Below are 15577 nucleotides of genomic sequence, written 5' to 3'. Positions count from 1 at the left end.
AATACTATCAAAACTTTTAATTTTGGCATATAATAATTAGATTAGAAGGACATCAGTCAAATTCCTTTTAAATTGACACAGTCAGAACTTACTAAATTGGGCCTTTCATAAGATGCTGAGTACATACAAAAATACTCATTTCCAAATCACAAAGGTTTAATATTAGAGACAAATAAAAAGAAGAAAAAATCAAAAGCATTAGATATGGTTAATTTTATATCAGTTTTGATACAGTTGAGTCAGCTGACATTCACATTAATCAACTCATTTTTCCTTCTTTTGATTTCATTTGATTATTCAGAAGCTCCTCTTCATCAAAATCATAAAATACTTTTTAACATCCTTAAGGCAAAGCTTATTAAATTTATTAATGCGGCAGTATTTTTGATGGCCAAAGTAAGTATTTATAATTATTTTTATCATGCCTAAAGGTGGCACAGGTGATTTACTGAGCAATTAGATCTTTGGCTTAAAGAGGCAGATTTAAATATGATGTGACTAAGGTGCCAGCAAAAAAGTAGGGAATAATGGCATGAGAAGGGTGAGCTAGCAGTAAGATTGTGTGACTCCGTTTAAGAATGTGCACACCTGCAGGGTCAATGACACATTGCTTTTCTTTTTATTATTATAGTCATATTTCTAGGAAGCATTTTAGAAGAAGTACCGCCTCAGGAGACATGAGGAAAGGCAGCTCCAGTTTGCCAGATCGGGAAGCTTGACTGAGAACTCAACTGAGCCTACAAATCCTAACAAATAGAAATGGTTTTCCTTCTAGCTGGAGCTGAGTTAGATACGTCTGGGAAAATATGTATTTTACCATCAATCTTAATGGCTACAAAACACATCCAGGTAGGAAGTATCTAGAGTGATTAGACAGCAAGTGTGAAAAACTGGGATGGGGGTGGGGAGTAATAGGAGCCCATATAAGAAAAAGAACCCAAAATCAGGACTGTCCCTATAAAATCAGGACATCTGGTCACCCTGGAAGTATCAGAGGGGTAGTCATGTTAGTCTGTATCCCAAAAACTTTAAGCTTTTGTGGCTTAAAAAAAACCCTTTTCCGTGCATCTGAAGAAATGTTTTTTTTTAACCCAGGAAAGCTTATGCCCAGATAAATCTGTTAGTCTTTAAGGTGCCAGGGACTCCTTGCTATTTTTGTCAGGTAAGAGTCCCTCAGGATCTACAGTTTCCAAGTTGGGGCCCCCATCCCGCACGCCCTCCTGGGGCACAGCAAGGGCAACGCTCCCATCACAGGCAGACATGGAAAGGACAGCGCCTGATTCCCTTCTCGCTCAGGCTGGCTTTAAAGGGACTTCGTTTAGGGCCGTGTGACTCCTCCCCTCGTGGACACTGATGTCATGTCTTAGGGGCGCCGTGACCTGCCAGGCTCGGGTAGGGGGCAGCGGGGCGGGGCCCATGGTCAAGAGGGGCCCAGTGGCCGGCAGCTGCAGTGTCGGGGCGCTGGCGATGGGCGGAGCTCTGGGGACCAGGGCGGGGTTCCTAAGGCGCCGGCCTTGAGAGGAGCCTCTGGGACAGTGGCCGGGCAACGGCAGCTACATCCGGGTCTCTCTCACTCTCCGGCTTGCCGTTGGACTCATTTGAAAACCGCCATCAGCCAATCAGAGCCCAGGTGAGCTCAGTCCCTGTGATCTATGTTTGGGCGAGAGGAGCGGCGGAATAGCTCCCTTTCATTCACACACCTAGGGATGAGGGAATCCCGGCCGGCCAATGGGAGATCGCTTTGCAACGAGCAGCACGGACAACGCCCAATGCCCGAAGGCAGGACAACAAGCCCTTTTCAAAGAGCGAAGTGAGGGGGGGCGGAACCTCGTGATGCCAATCCCGAGAAGGTCTAATGGGAAACCGGCTTTCATAGGGACGCCTGCGCCGACGCCGCCTGGCAACCAATGGGCGGCTCGCTTAGAGCAGCGGCTCGCTTTTTGAATTGGGGTCGGCGGCGGCCGCTTGTGGTGCCTGGGAGACTGTGCCGGTTGCGGGTTTGGCGGTGAGGTGCGGTCAGGGCCGGGGATGCCGGGCCGGGCGGTGCGAGAGGAGAAGGAAGGGGGCCGGGCGGGGGCTGAGCCTGAAACCTGCCGACGCCCGGGCCGCGCAGCGCACAGCCTGCTGCCGCCGGCTCCTCTCTCCCAGCGGTGTCGGCGCTAGCCCCGCGGCGAGCGGGTTTGTGTCGCTCGCGGCAGCCCTTCAAAGCCAGCAACGCACCTGGGCCTGGAAGGGACGCGGTCAGCTTCCGCCACTCGCCCTGAGCGCAGCCCCTGCCTGGGAGCGCACCTGCCGGGAGGCCTCCCTGCCAGGCGGGTGGCTTCACAAAGCCTCCCTGACGAATACCGTCTCTGCCCCTCGGGGCTCTTTGCAAGCGCCCCGCGAGCGGGGAAGCTGGCCAGTGCCCTGGGAGGTACCGAAAGTGCTGTCAAATACCCGACATTAGCCAAGCGGGTCCCCCAAGCGGGCTTATAGCAATATTAGCTGTTCGTTTTTAACCATAGTAATTGTGGCTGGCGGGGGCGGAGTGTGTGTGTGTTTGTGTATATATACTCCGCATGTTGGCAGCTTTATTTTTCTTGTAACCTTAGATATGTACTCCTGCTATCTTGTGACCAGAATTTCAGGGCTGTTTCAAGCCATGATCGTTAGACTCTCAAAACCTAGAATGAGACTTTTTTTTTTATAAATTATTGCAAAAATTATTCAGAAAAGAGAGAGCTTTAAAATGGAGATGCACAGGGTGTAGCTTTTATTAAGTGGGCAAAGACCCCTGCTACTGTACTTGCTTGTATTGGTATACCTTTTAAATGTTTACACTTGTAAGCATGTTACTAGGGCCAGGACTCCATGTGACCATTAATGGCAGATTGACCTCCCTCCACTATTGTTTTAAATACTGCTTTAATAGACTTTTTGTTCTGCATTTCTAATTCAAGGACATCACATCTTCCTCTTTACTTGATACTTTGTTTAACTTGTAAAAAGAAAAGGAGTACTTGTGGCACCTTAGAGACTAACCAATTTATTAGCGCATAAGCTTTCGTGAGCTACAGCTCACTTCATCAGCATCTGATGAAGTGAGCTGTAGCTCACAAAAGCTTATGCTCTAATAAATTGGTTAGCCTCTAAGGTGCCACAAGTACTCCTTTTCTTTTTGCGAATACAGACTAACACGGCTGTTACTCTGAAACCTGTTTAACTTGTGTAATTCTTGCCTACCATACTGTGGTATGTCAGGGCACTTAAAGTTTGTAAAATGTTTAGGACCTTTGTGCAAGAATAGTGTCCTCTAAACTGTAGAGGGAATTCCTTCTTCTGGCTATTTACAAGAACTATAGTAAAAAGCAGAATTATCAGACACACAGAAAAACATGATTTGTTGGGGGAAAAGTAAACTGCTTTTGTAATGGGAAGTCAGGCCTCAGTCTATTAGAATTCTTTGTGGATATTAACAAGCATGTGAATAAGGGTGGTCTTCATAAAGTGTACTTGGATTTTCAGAAAGCTTTTGACAAAGTCCCTCATCAAAGGCTTTTAAGGAAACTAAGTAGTTATGGGATAACAGGGAAGGTCCTCTCATGGATCAGTAACTGCCTAAAAGATAGGAAACAAAGGGTAGGAATAAATGGTCAGATTTCACAATGAAGAGTGGTTTTCCAGTGAGGTTTTCCAGGGATCTGTACTGGGATCTGTGCTATTCAACATATTCACTAATGATCTGGAAAAGGGAGTGAACAGTAAACTGGTAAAGTTGCAGATAAGTAAGTCCAAGGCTGACTGTCAAGAGTTGCAGTGGGATCTCTCAAAACTGGGTGACTGGACAATGATACATTCAGAGTAATGCTTGTTGGGGGCGGGGGGACATAATCCCAACTACCCATATATAATGGTGGGTCTAAATTACCTGTTACCATTCAAGAAAGAGTTCTTGGAGTCATTGTGGATAGTTCTCTGAAAACTTTTCTCCGTGCACAGTAGCTGTCAAAAAGGCTAAGAGAATGTTAAGAACTATTAAGAAAGGGATAGAAAAATGAGACAAATATAATGCCACTGTATAAATTTATGTTGCTCCCACACTTTGAATACTGTGTTCCATTCTGGTTACCCCATCTCAAAATTGATATAATGGAAGTGGAAAAGGTTCAGAGAAGCGCAACAAAGATGATCATAGATATGGAATGGCTTCTATATGAGGAAAGACTAAAAGGGTTAGGAGTGTCCGTCTTGGAAAAGATGACTGGTGGTAGGGATATGATAGACTATAAAATTGTCACTCGTGGTGGGGAAAAAGTGAATCGAGAAGTGTTTATTCTTTCCCACAATACAAAAACCAGGGGTCACCCAATGACATTAATGGGCAGCTGGTTTAATACAAAGAAAGAGAAATAATTTTTCAGACAATGCACATTTAACTTTTGGAACTCATTGCCATGGGATGTTGTGATGACCAGAAGTATGACTAAGTTTAAAAAAAGAACTAGGTGAACTAATGGAAGATAGGTCCATCAATTGCTATTAGCCAAGGTGGTCAGATGCACAACCCCATGCCCTAAACCTCTGACTGCTAGAAGCTGGGAGGGGAAGACCGCTTGATCGCTCCAACTGTCCTGTTCTGTACTTGGCTCTTTGAAGCTCTGGTACTGGCTGCTGTGAGAGACTGGATACTGAGCTAGATCCATTGGTCTGACCGAGTATGGCAATTCTTATGTTCTTTTATCTAAGGATTGTCTGCACATACAGTGCCAGAGCAGTGGATCTGCACCAGTGTTTAGTGAAGACACTCCTAGACTGAAGGGAGAACGTCTCCCATCAATGTAGTTAATACACCTCCCTGAGAGGTCACAGGTATGTTGGTGAGAGAAGCTCTCCACCTTGCATGTGAAGTTAGGTCAGTATAAATACATTGCTCAAGGGTGTGGTGTTACACAGACTACAGGTTTGTAGGGTAGACCTGGCCTATGTCAGTATATAAGGGGAGATCAACTTTGATGTCTGTAAAATAATGTTGATCTTTGTTACTTGATTGATTAGGCATTGCACTCCTTGCCCATACACCATGTTCCTGGAATTTTACTATGTCCTCTCCCATACAGTGTTTTAACTTGTGACTTCAAAGACTACTATTTTAAAAGGACATTGTATTTTACAAGTTTTGTTTGTGTTTTAAGAAAAATAATCTGTTCATATTGTTGTAAGTAAAAATATTTATCCCTTTTTGAGCACAGTGAGTTGTAAGGATATCCATGAGTAACATTTTGAAGCTGTCCTTCCTTAAAATAATAAAAGCGTAGTACATTTGGGAGCATGAGGAGAGAATATCTGCAAAAAGGATACTTGGCACTTTCTCCTTGATTTTTATATAGTACCTATACCAAGGTATCTTAAACCTTTTTCATACAGTTTCATGTTCCCTCATACCACTGTGCAAATACTTTAAGCTGCATGATGCATCACAGGAATTGCATATTTCCAAACCCACTTACAAAAACATGGTTTTTCCTAGTCAGGAGAATCCTAGCCAACTGAATTGATGATTGAGATAAGTGGACCTGGCAACGTGAGACAGGGATAGCTTTTTTCCCCTGAAGTTCACAATTGTTCAAGCAGCTTCTCACAAGATGGAGAAACATATTGTGCGGACAAGGAGTCAAAGGATCCTTTAGTGTGGGACAGTGAACTCTGAGAATGAGTGTTAATGTTCAACAGTCTTCATCCTGTGGAAACAATAGAGTAAATTTCCCAGTGCTGGATAGTAAACTTATGTTGCTGCTTTGCCTGTTGGCGTCCTGCAAATTCACTGATTCCACACCCCCATGTCAGTTAGCTGAGGAATTTTGTATTTAAATGCTGCACTGAGTACTTTATTAGTACTTTTTTTATAATACTTTATAATTCTGTATGTAGATAATGCACTTGGTGCCTCTATGAGGCTTTCCGGTGATGGCAAGGAACCCCTTCTCTCTGTCTGTGATAAGGACTGCATCACTGAAATTGCCTAGCAAGACAGGCCTGAGGAACTTCAACAGTAAGCTGCACAAATCTGGTCAACTCATCTGGGGAATCTGAGGTCAAGTGTGTTGGCCTGTATACTACAATCTTCTTTCTTCAAACTTTCACCTTTGGAAAATGTATGCAAACCCCGTTTCTTTTTTAGTGTGAACTTCTCTGAAATTAAATGCAAATAACATGGTTAATCCAGCTTCCTGAATCTCTTTCAGACCATGTTTAACAAAATTCCTATCTGGAGTAAGCAAGCAATTTCTCGAGATCCTGGATCAAAATAAATCCTTAAATCTGACTTTTTTTAAAGGGAATACAGGGCTTTTTATTCCCATATCCCTAGCTATCAAAATGCCCTGTCTTCAAACAGTTTTCCTCAAAAATAGACTACTATGAATTACCTGTAGAAACTATTTCTGTGATAGTTGTTTGTATAATTCTGCGACTCTTAAAATAGCTGTAGGCTAAGAGGATACTAGCATGTAAGTGGGATTTGTTAGTTCTAATATTTAGAAGTCTAAAACTAACTTCTCTACCTTTCCACAGGACTTTTTACGGACTATTTTTTTTTAGTATGTACTGTTCAGATGAAACTTACTTTGGGTACTTATTTTGCAGCCACTGAGGAGAGAAACACAGACTTGATCATGACTGACAGCAGTATGCTAGTGTCTGACACCGGAAGGAGTCTCTTGGGAGATTCTTCTGTTCTTGATTCAAAAATTATAGAAACGTCCAAGGAAAATATATTTATTGGATTGGCTTCAGATGCTGAAGGTAACAGGAAAAGCCTTTTTCAATACTGTCACACTTGTTTCGTTTGAATATTGTTTCTTGGACGATATATACATATACGTTGTTTTTGTTTTGTTTTTAAATGGGAAGGTGTCAATAGCCTGAAGCCCTTTGTACAGCCACAAAGTGGGTACTGAACCAAAAGTAGTGTTTCTGCCTTCTCCACAGATATGTTAAAAAGGGACAGAACTGTACAGGTGAAAGTAGTTCATTCTTGCTCATCACACAAAGTACCAACCAAGAATCCAGTCATAGTGGTGGTTTTATGATGTGGACGCTTTTACTAAGAATAGTCATTGATCACCAACTTGCTTCATAGGCCTGTGAAGAACCATGAGATGGGTGGCTTTTTGGTCTCTACTGATGTCTATAGATTTGAACTAGTAATCTACATCTAGAAAGATCTACATTGATTACTAATCTCCTGAATCATACAAACCAGTCTTACCCCCCACCCAAGAGAGACTTTAGAAATTAAAGTATGTTCTATTTCCCACAAAATAGTGTAGTTTTCCTTGGTATTTGATTTATCCTCTTTCTCCTGGTATTTCCAGAATGGATGTCTCTACCTGATTACTTCATTCACCCTAAACCTCTAATTAGAGGAGATCTGTAAAATTAAAAGCAGAGTAATTCTTCAGTTTGGAAGCTAATGAGGCTCCTGCAATTCAACCAAAGATTGTTAGTAACTTGTGGTGATTTGTCACTTGCAGTGGCTCTAAATATACAGTATCAGTATTAATACCTCTTTTGATCTAGGTTCAAAGTAAATATTTCATCCCATTCTCCCTTCCTTGTTTCACATGACAAAATCACACAGTTGGTAGTTTCCATTCAATAGGCCATGACCTAAACATCCATATTTGTGAAGAACACGAGCAGAGCTTTTTTGGAAAAGCTTGGAGAACATATATCCACAAAATGTCTGGTTAAATTCATGCCACTACTTTAACTTTTTGTGAATTCACCAAACTATAGTAAAATTTCTTACTACCAAGGCTTTTGACCTAAATTAGACAGTATAGGTTAAAAAAACAAAACCCTTCGTTAATCAAAGGAATGATGTATTTTGTCCTTTGATTACAGGCCTGTCTCTGTTCAGTACCCATCTGTTGCTAAAAAGTGTAAGTCATAGAAATGTAGGACTAGAAGGGCCGTCAGTAGGTTTCCTTAGCCCTGTCTCAATGCAGGGGACTAAGTATTATCTAGACTAGACCATCCCTGACAGGTGTTTGTCAATGGTCACCTTCGATGGGAAAGGCTAAGTAAACTAGCGTTACACGTACTATTAATTGTTCACAGGTGTGCATTTGTATGTCCCAAATTCGTTGGGTTATTTCTGGTGTGGCTGCAACTTTGTCTAGAGGCAACTAGGAGTTTGTTAGGAAAATCAGCACTTGCAGTTAAAACATTCTCTGCAGTAACTTCCTTGAAATGAAATCCGGTGTTCAGGGTTTCAAAACTATCCTTGCTCATGGTCAGTAGAAAGCTTTCACAGACAAGTGCCATCAAATTATGCAGAATTTAATCTTATTTACAAAATTTAAGATTCTGGCTTTTTATCTGCAACCTGTCAACATGAGACAAATGGAAACTGAGGTAGTACTGTCTTTCTGAACTCTGTCTGCAGACTTGAATGCCTCTACTGCTGCTCCTTGCTTTCCCGGATTGCACCAGTGGAAAATTGTCTAGTTTCCTATCAGTTAAACTGAGGATATTTGGAGTCCTGTGGATAATGGTGAGACTTATGAGGTAACAGATTAATCTAATCCTGCACCTTGGGGAAGCTCTGAGCAGCAGCAGAGGAAGGCATTGGAGCTGTCCATATAGAATAGGGCTCTTCCCTTTGGAATTGGGGTGCATTTTGATCTGGTTGATAGTCCTTTAGAGAGCCTGACTATTATGTAGACTGGCCTCTCAAACCCCTCTTGATGGGGACTCTGACTGTTTTATTGCTTTACATTCTGCCATGGTATAAACTTGAACTGCTGTCATCACTTGCTCCCTTTTGTACTCTAGGAAAGTGAGGTCTCATAGAGATCAAAATACAGAGGCTGAAAAGCTAGATTCGATCAAGGTAACAATAACTTCTATAGTGCCTACATTGGCTCAGATAGGCAACCTCTGGAGCCCTGCCTCATTCCATAATTTTGTGTGCCCACATCCAATTTAATTTAATTGGTATAGGTAGTGCCAGTATTATACAATGTACTAATCCGTGAGTAGGCATGAAGTACTTTTTTTTTTTAACTATAAGCTGTACTAAATAAAAATGGACTTTTGGTGGAACGCTGACAGGAGCATTTGATCTAAAGACTATCATTCCTAAGATTTTCTTCCCTCTACTGAGGTGGTGTAGAGCTATTTATAAGCTAAGTTTAAAAATCCTTTATGATAGGAAGTATATTGTACTTTAGTGCTAAATGGATAATATTCTTTGCTGAAATTGGAGGGGGGGGAAGACTCTGGACTGGAGTCAAGTATACAAAACTTGAATCCAGAATTTGACCAGTTATAAGTTCCAAAAATGACCCCTCAGAATGTAAATGCTCATGTATCCTTAACTATAGGAGTCTCTCTGCCTAGAATAGATAATGCTATACAGCACATGTTCTAGGCAAAATAAAAAGCCCTCTGCTTTCAAGAGCCTGGTCTAAAACAGAGATCTCAAACTCAAATCACCACAAGGGCCACATGAGGACTAGTACATTGGCCCGAGGGCTGGATCACTGACACTCTTTCATATAAAGATACAAAAGCCCCCAGTCCTGCCCCACTTCACCCCTTCCATGAGGCCCTGCCCCTATTTCAACCCCTACCCCAAATCCCCAGCCCGGCCCCTCATCTTGCGTCTCCTCCCCTGAGTGCATGGCCCCCTGCTCCTCCCCCCTCCCTTCTGGAAAGTACTAAGGGCCACCAAACAGCTGTGCAGGAAGCTCCTGGAGGTAGGCAGAGGAGTGGGGGGAATGGGGCAGATGGGGCGGGGAGCTTGGCATGGGGCCCATGGGCCATGCATTTGAGACCCCTGATCTAAAGACAGGAATGGTGGTAAATAGTTACTGCAGCAGGAATGAGCCTCTGAACTTGGTATGCACTAAATATGAGCATGCAAGGTAGTATGAAAGATGTGAAGTTGGGAGTGAGTAAATGAGATTGAGGGAGCAATTTAGGAAGATTCTTGGACACAAGTGATGTGATGGAGTTATGTAATGTTGTGGAAAAGGAGTGGCTTGAATAAGACTTTTCATTGAACTGTAAACACACAGCATTTCATCTTGACTCTGTAGCTAAGTGCACTTCCAAAGGTATATGCTAAATAGCCATTTGTGATTCTCAATTTTTTTTAAATGACTTATTAATTCAAATCTGCCACCTGTACCTCTGACAAATCCTGCCCATTGTGGGAGACCCTTTTTGTTGCTGGCATTCCTGTTCAGTAATTCTCAATTTAGGCTTTCTATATAACCCATTAATCAGTCATACTGGTGCCCATTAATAAAAAGCAATGTTTGAGAAGTCTAAAATTGTCTTACTGCAACTCTAGAATAAACAGACCTTTTAAGATCTGCAGACTTACTGTTTGGGGTCTGTTTGCATATAATTGATCCCTTTTTTCCCAAAGGGCACAGCTAACTTAAACTTGTTCAATAGTTTCAGACACCCCTGCCCTGAGTTGCAATCCCCTATCCAATCCTTTAGGCTTTAAAATCCTACTCTCTTAAATTTACTCTCCTTTCCTGTGTGTGAAAGGTACATACCTAGGATGAAAATGACTAGATAAGGCTCATAAACTGGGGAAAATATCAGATGCTGTAGTGACCTTGGGTGTTACGTGGGAGAGTTAGTCTTTCACAGAGAAATGTGATTATTTTTTTTTGATCTCTTTAGTAAATAGTGTTAAAGTAAAATCCTGTTCCCTCAGTTATGCCAGGCAACTTTCTATCTGCCTCAGGCATTTCAAAAGACGCAATTCTGTGAATGCCTCCAGGATGTATGCTGGAGAAATGGAGCAAGTTCATAGGGGCTTAGACATCACCCTTTTCTTTTGTTCGTTTTTTTTGGAAAGCTTTAGTATTTTGTAGTATTTTAATGTTTAATATCCTAACGTTAAACAGCCATGCCTCTGCACCATAGACTAACTCCACTTTGCAGCAGTTTCTTCTAATTGTGACAGAATAACTTTCTGTTTGGGATTGATTTGCACAGTGAAGGAGGAAGGCTGGTGAGTGGCTTAAACATTTCTTTGGTAAATTTGTTAGATAGCTAATTCTGTTAGTAGCGTGGAACTAACGCTGCTGTGCCTCTCAATACTTGTTGATCACTCTTCCCCGCCCCCACCTTTCCACACAGTTCCTGTGTGAATATGAAAGAGCTCTTCATTGGTCATAAACTGTGGTCTTGCTTCATCGTAGACTCTAGCAAGTATATGGCTCCTGAGTTCTACTTTTAAGCTGTATCTGGCTTGCTGTCAGACTGGGATAAAATATCTAGTGGGGCCCCGTGGGGGGGTGTCTGTTTCAGGTCCAGTACTAGTGAACGTTTTCATTAATTACTTGGATAATCGAGTGGAGAGTATACTCCTAAAATCCCCAGATTATGCCAGACTGGGAAAGGTTGCAGGTACTTTGGAGGATAGGATTAAAATTCAAAACAACCTTGACAAATTGGAGAATTGGTCTGATGAAATTTAATGTAAACAAATGCAAAATACTTCATTTAGGAAGGAAAAAATCAAATGCACAAATACAAAATGGGGAATAACTGGCTAGGTAGTAGTATTGCTGAAAAAAATCTGGGATTATAGTGGATCACGAATTGAATGAGATGACCATGAGATACAGTAGCCAAAAGGCAAACATTCTAGGTGTATTAACAGGAGTATCGTATGTAAAACACAGGAAGTAATTGTCCTGTTCTGCTTGGCACTTGTGAGGCCTCAGCTGAAGTACTGTGCCCAGTTCCAGGCACCACACTTCAGAAAATTATGTGCGCAAATGGGAGCAAGTCCAGAGAAGAGCAACAAAATGGGAGAAGATACCCAGATTTTTTTTAAGCCTTTCCTCATAGATTAGGTAATGTTTCTTTTTCAGAAGAAAAGACTGAGGGAGGATTTGATCTATTTGACGACTGTTAAGGGCTGTTATATATATCAGTTGTTCTCCTTGTCCATGAAGGTAGGACAAAAAGTAATAGGTTTAATCTGTAGCAAGGGGAGATTTAGACTGGATAGTACAAACAAATTCCTAACTGTAAGGATAAGTACTAGAATAAACTTCCAGGGGAGGTTGTGGAATCCCTGTCATCGGAGGGTTTTAAGAACAGGTTAGACAAACACCTGTCAATGATGGTCTAGGTTTACTTAATCCTTGCTCAGCGTTTGGGGCTGAACTAGATGACCTCTTGAGGTCCCTTCCAAACCTACATGTCTACGACTGATGCACTGTGCAATCCATCGGCTGCAAGCTTGACTTGAAGAAGAAGCTTGTTAAGGCAGCACCCAGTCTTCAGAGTTGAAGTACTCTTGGTAAATAATACTTTTTTGAGAAAGGACTGTGGATCTTGGCAAGATACCAGTGTACAGTTGCCATACATTTATGGCTTTGTTTAACGTTAGGATTAGATTTTTCTATTGGCTATGAATATTGCAATTTTTCCCCCCCAAACAGAGGAAATGCCTCAGATTGAAACCAGAGTGGTTTTAATTCAGGAAGCTGGGAAACGTGAGGAACTCTTGAAAGCCTTGGAGGTATGTGGCTTTAACATAAAGAAGTCGTCATAATGACATTGTTTTGACAAACTTCATGTAAGTAATTTAATCTCATACCGAAGTTCTCCTCTTCCACAGACCATTAAGATAATGGAAGTCCCAGTTATAAAGATAAAGGAAACTAGTCCTGGTAAATCGGAAGAAAAGCTAATAAAAAGTATAATTCATATGGTATGTCAGGCATCTATATGTATATGATTGCATGAAGCATGTTGCACTTCACTGGGACTGGAGTGCACAAACACTTAAATTTCATGATATTTGGGTGTGATGAAGGCACAATAGACAATGTTTCCTGTATTAAACATTCCGGTGTAGTTTGAAGCTAGTTGAGTAGAAACTTGTATCAAATTTGAAACTGCAATTTACTTAAGTGTCTGTCCTGAATCCCTGAACTAACCTATTTGGTGTACTTAATGTGTTCCATGCTTGGATATGGAACTCTCAAATGATATATGTAATGCTTCTGTTTAGACTTTTGTAAGTTTCTTCTATGAACTAGCTTCATAATCAGTTAACTGGCTTTTCTGATTCAACAGTGAAAGAGCTGCAATATATGATTGGTGCATGAACAGTTTTGTAAGCATTAAGTTGCTTCTTAATGTGAAGGATTCTAGAAAATGGAGTTTGGACCTGAAGTCTCCAGATTCAGAGCAGCCTGTAGTTAAACCTTCTGAAATATGAAGTCTAACTTCATGCTGCATGAAACATTCCTTTATGGAATCTTTTGGTCTGCAAGTTGCAACTTTAAATTGCTCAACTGAGTCTATTTTTAGTGAAAGAGTTCCAAAATATACAAACTAAATTCTTTAAGATGCCATGAAGGAAAAGATTCACTTTTCTGTTGTACAAGAACAATTGTATCCAACTGAGTTAATGTAACAAGATATTAGTTGATCTTACTCTTATATTGTCAATGTGGCACCCTCCTCCCTCCAAAAAGACCGAGGAAATCCCTAAAGAGAGGTAAAACAATTAATATTAGAACAGATACTTTAGACTCTTAAACAATTCCTTAAATTCAGAATCAGAAATCACTTTAGAAACCTAGATCATCACTAGTTCAGTGCTAAGAATATACAAAGACATGGGGTTTTTTTGTATCTTTAAACAGAATATGTAACTTTTTGGAAAACTGTAAAGCTGTCTTTGATACTAAATTTCTTTAACACTTCAAGGTAAAAATAATCTAAGAATGACATACCTAGTAAATGAATGTTGCATGAATGACACTTTTATTTTAATATTGTGTGGAAAAAATTAAGGAAATTAAAGTGCCCTATATCAAGATGGAGTCTGTGGAAGAGTTTGGGGATTCTGAGTCTCCAGAATTTGAGACAGTCTTCATTGTAGCAGACTTTCAAGATACCATCTTGGAGAACTTGTACAAGTTTGACTGTCGTGTTCTTGGACCTCCAATAGTACTTCATTGTGCTCAAAAAGGAGAGGTAAGGTGAAAGCAAATGACCTATACTTTTACTTTATTTGTTGATGGACACTGACAACACATGTAAATAATACTAACATGAAGATTCTGACTACTTTCTTCCTATGGTAGACATTTCATTTAAATTGCGATTATAGCTCTCCTTATTGTTTACGTAAATGAAGATCTGGTATTGTGATGGGGCAGCTATTCTGAATCTCTAAATTCTTCTGAACTGGAGGCATTGCTGAAAGCTGTATCAGTCTTTCTCAGTGCAGAATTCAGGTCATTCACATGTCCGTGTTTCACAACATACATAAATGGCCTTTAAAAAAACAATATATATAGGAAGCACCCATGGCTCTAATTAACGTGACTTGGGATTTGTTGTTGTTCAGCACTTCGGAAGAGTAGGCCATAAATGCAGAGTGAGTGGCTTACAACTGCCAAGCCAATGTGCACAAGTAGCTCAAGCCAGTCAGTTATGTTCACAAATTACTTCTCTTCCCCCACTTCCCTGGGATACCTTTCCAGAGAAATGCTGGGAAAAAGTACTAGACCTGGTCTATATACTTGGTTTGGTTAATGGTGTGAGGTTTCTTAACCAAAATAGTCACCCAAGTAAAAGTCCTGGTGTAGATGCAGTTGAGCTGGTATAAAAGTGCCTTATACCATGTAGTTTATTCCTTTTCATGTACAGGAATAGATATACTAGTATAAGCACCTTCTATGCCAGTGTAAGTGCATCCACACTAGAGGGATTGTACTGCTTCAACTATACCAGTATATTACTTGTAGCACCTAGGACGGTTAAAGCAGTATAACTTTCTAGTGTAGACAAGACATTAATGTAATGTATAGTGTTTTTTCTTTTTGTGTATTGCTTCCTTTTCTTTCTTAACACTTTCGAGAGCCTTGGTGACAACATGAACCCCTTCATTGCTCCCCCTCTTATACTGCTATTTGCAGGTTATTCTCAGAAAGGGAAAGCTACTAGGAATTCAAGTCCTGAGAAATCCAGTTAAATTAACTCAAAAACATGGTGTTGAAACTGCTGATAATGATGCCTATGTTAAGTACCATTTGAACCACCCAAGAATGGGTATCCAGCATAGGCTGAAAGTATTTTATAATCCATATTCTAATCCCCTCTGAAGTCTGATGACAAAAAAATATTCAAAGTAGGATCTCTGACAGACAGGAGAAGTGCACAAATACTACTTTGCACCAGGAAGAGGTTTAAGGAAATACAGATGCTAATTACTAACACTTACTTGAAATTAATAAATTATCTAAAATGCTCCTCTTCTTTGGAATACTGCACTGAGTGAGTAAAGAGTGCTTTAGTGACAGGCACTTTTGTCCTACATGGTTGCTGTACGGTGCAGAAGAAGTTATACTTCTAATACTAACAGTTGGGGGGTGGTAATGCTCTGTTGCAGGACAGTAGTGTATAATATGATCCTACAGGAAACATAGGGACACCTATGATAAAGTTACAACTGTAACAAGTTTACAGCACTGTTTCAGCACAGGCTACAGAGATACTTCAATCATTTCACCAAAATGCTGGCAGTTCCTCTTTC

The 15577-nt window shown here is 40.9% G+C and overlaps 1 protein-coding gene across 5 annotated transcripts in view; it reads left to right on the top strand.

Moving 5' to 3' along the window:
- Positions 1–6051: 6051 nt before the first annotated feature.
- ECT2 (epithelial cell transforming 2) overlaps positions 6052–15577 on the top strand; it is a 50396-nt gene continuing 40870 nt past the window's right edge. For 3 of the 5 annotated variants that reach the window (XR_013636329.1, XM_078854361.1, XM_078854360.1), the window contains exons 1-5: positions 6052–6131; positions 6622–6780; positions 12465–12544; positions 12644–12736; positions 13831–14013. Coding sequence is in view for 4 of the 5 variants with exons in the window: in XM_078854361.1 (XP_078710487.1) it covers positions 6651–6780; positions 12465–12544; positions 12644–12736; positions 13831–14013 (486 nt within the window). In the remaining variant the exon portion in view is untranslated. The remainder of the gene's footprint in view (positions 6132–6621; positions 6781–12464; positions 12545–12643; positions 12737–13830; positions 14014–15577) is intronic. The other 2 variants (XM_078854363.1, XM_078854362.1) reach the window with 1 other exon arrangement.

The sequence above is a fragment of the Lepidochelys kempii genome, chromosome 9 (genome assembly GCF_965140285.1).
Source record: "Lepidochelys kempii isolate rLepKem1 chromosome 9, rLepKem1.hap1, whole genome shotgun sequence".
NCBI classification, from domain to species: domain Eukaryota; kingdom Metazoa; phylum Chordata; order Testudines; family Cheloniidae; genus Lepidochelys; species Lepidochelys kempii.
The sequence above is the reverse complement of the archived record's forward strand: the minus strand, read 5'-3'. Positions and strand labels throughout refer to the sequence as shown.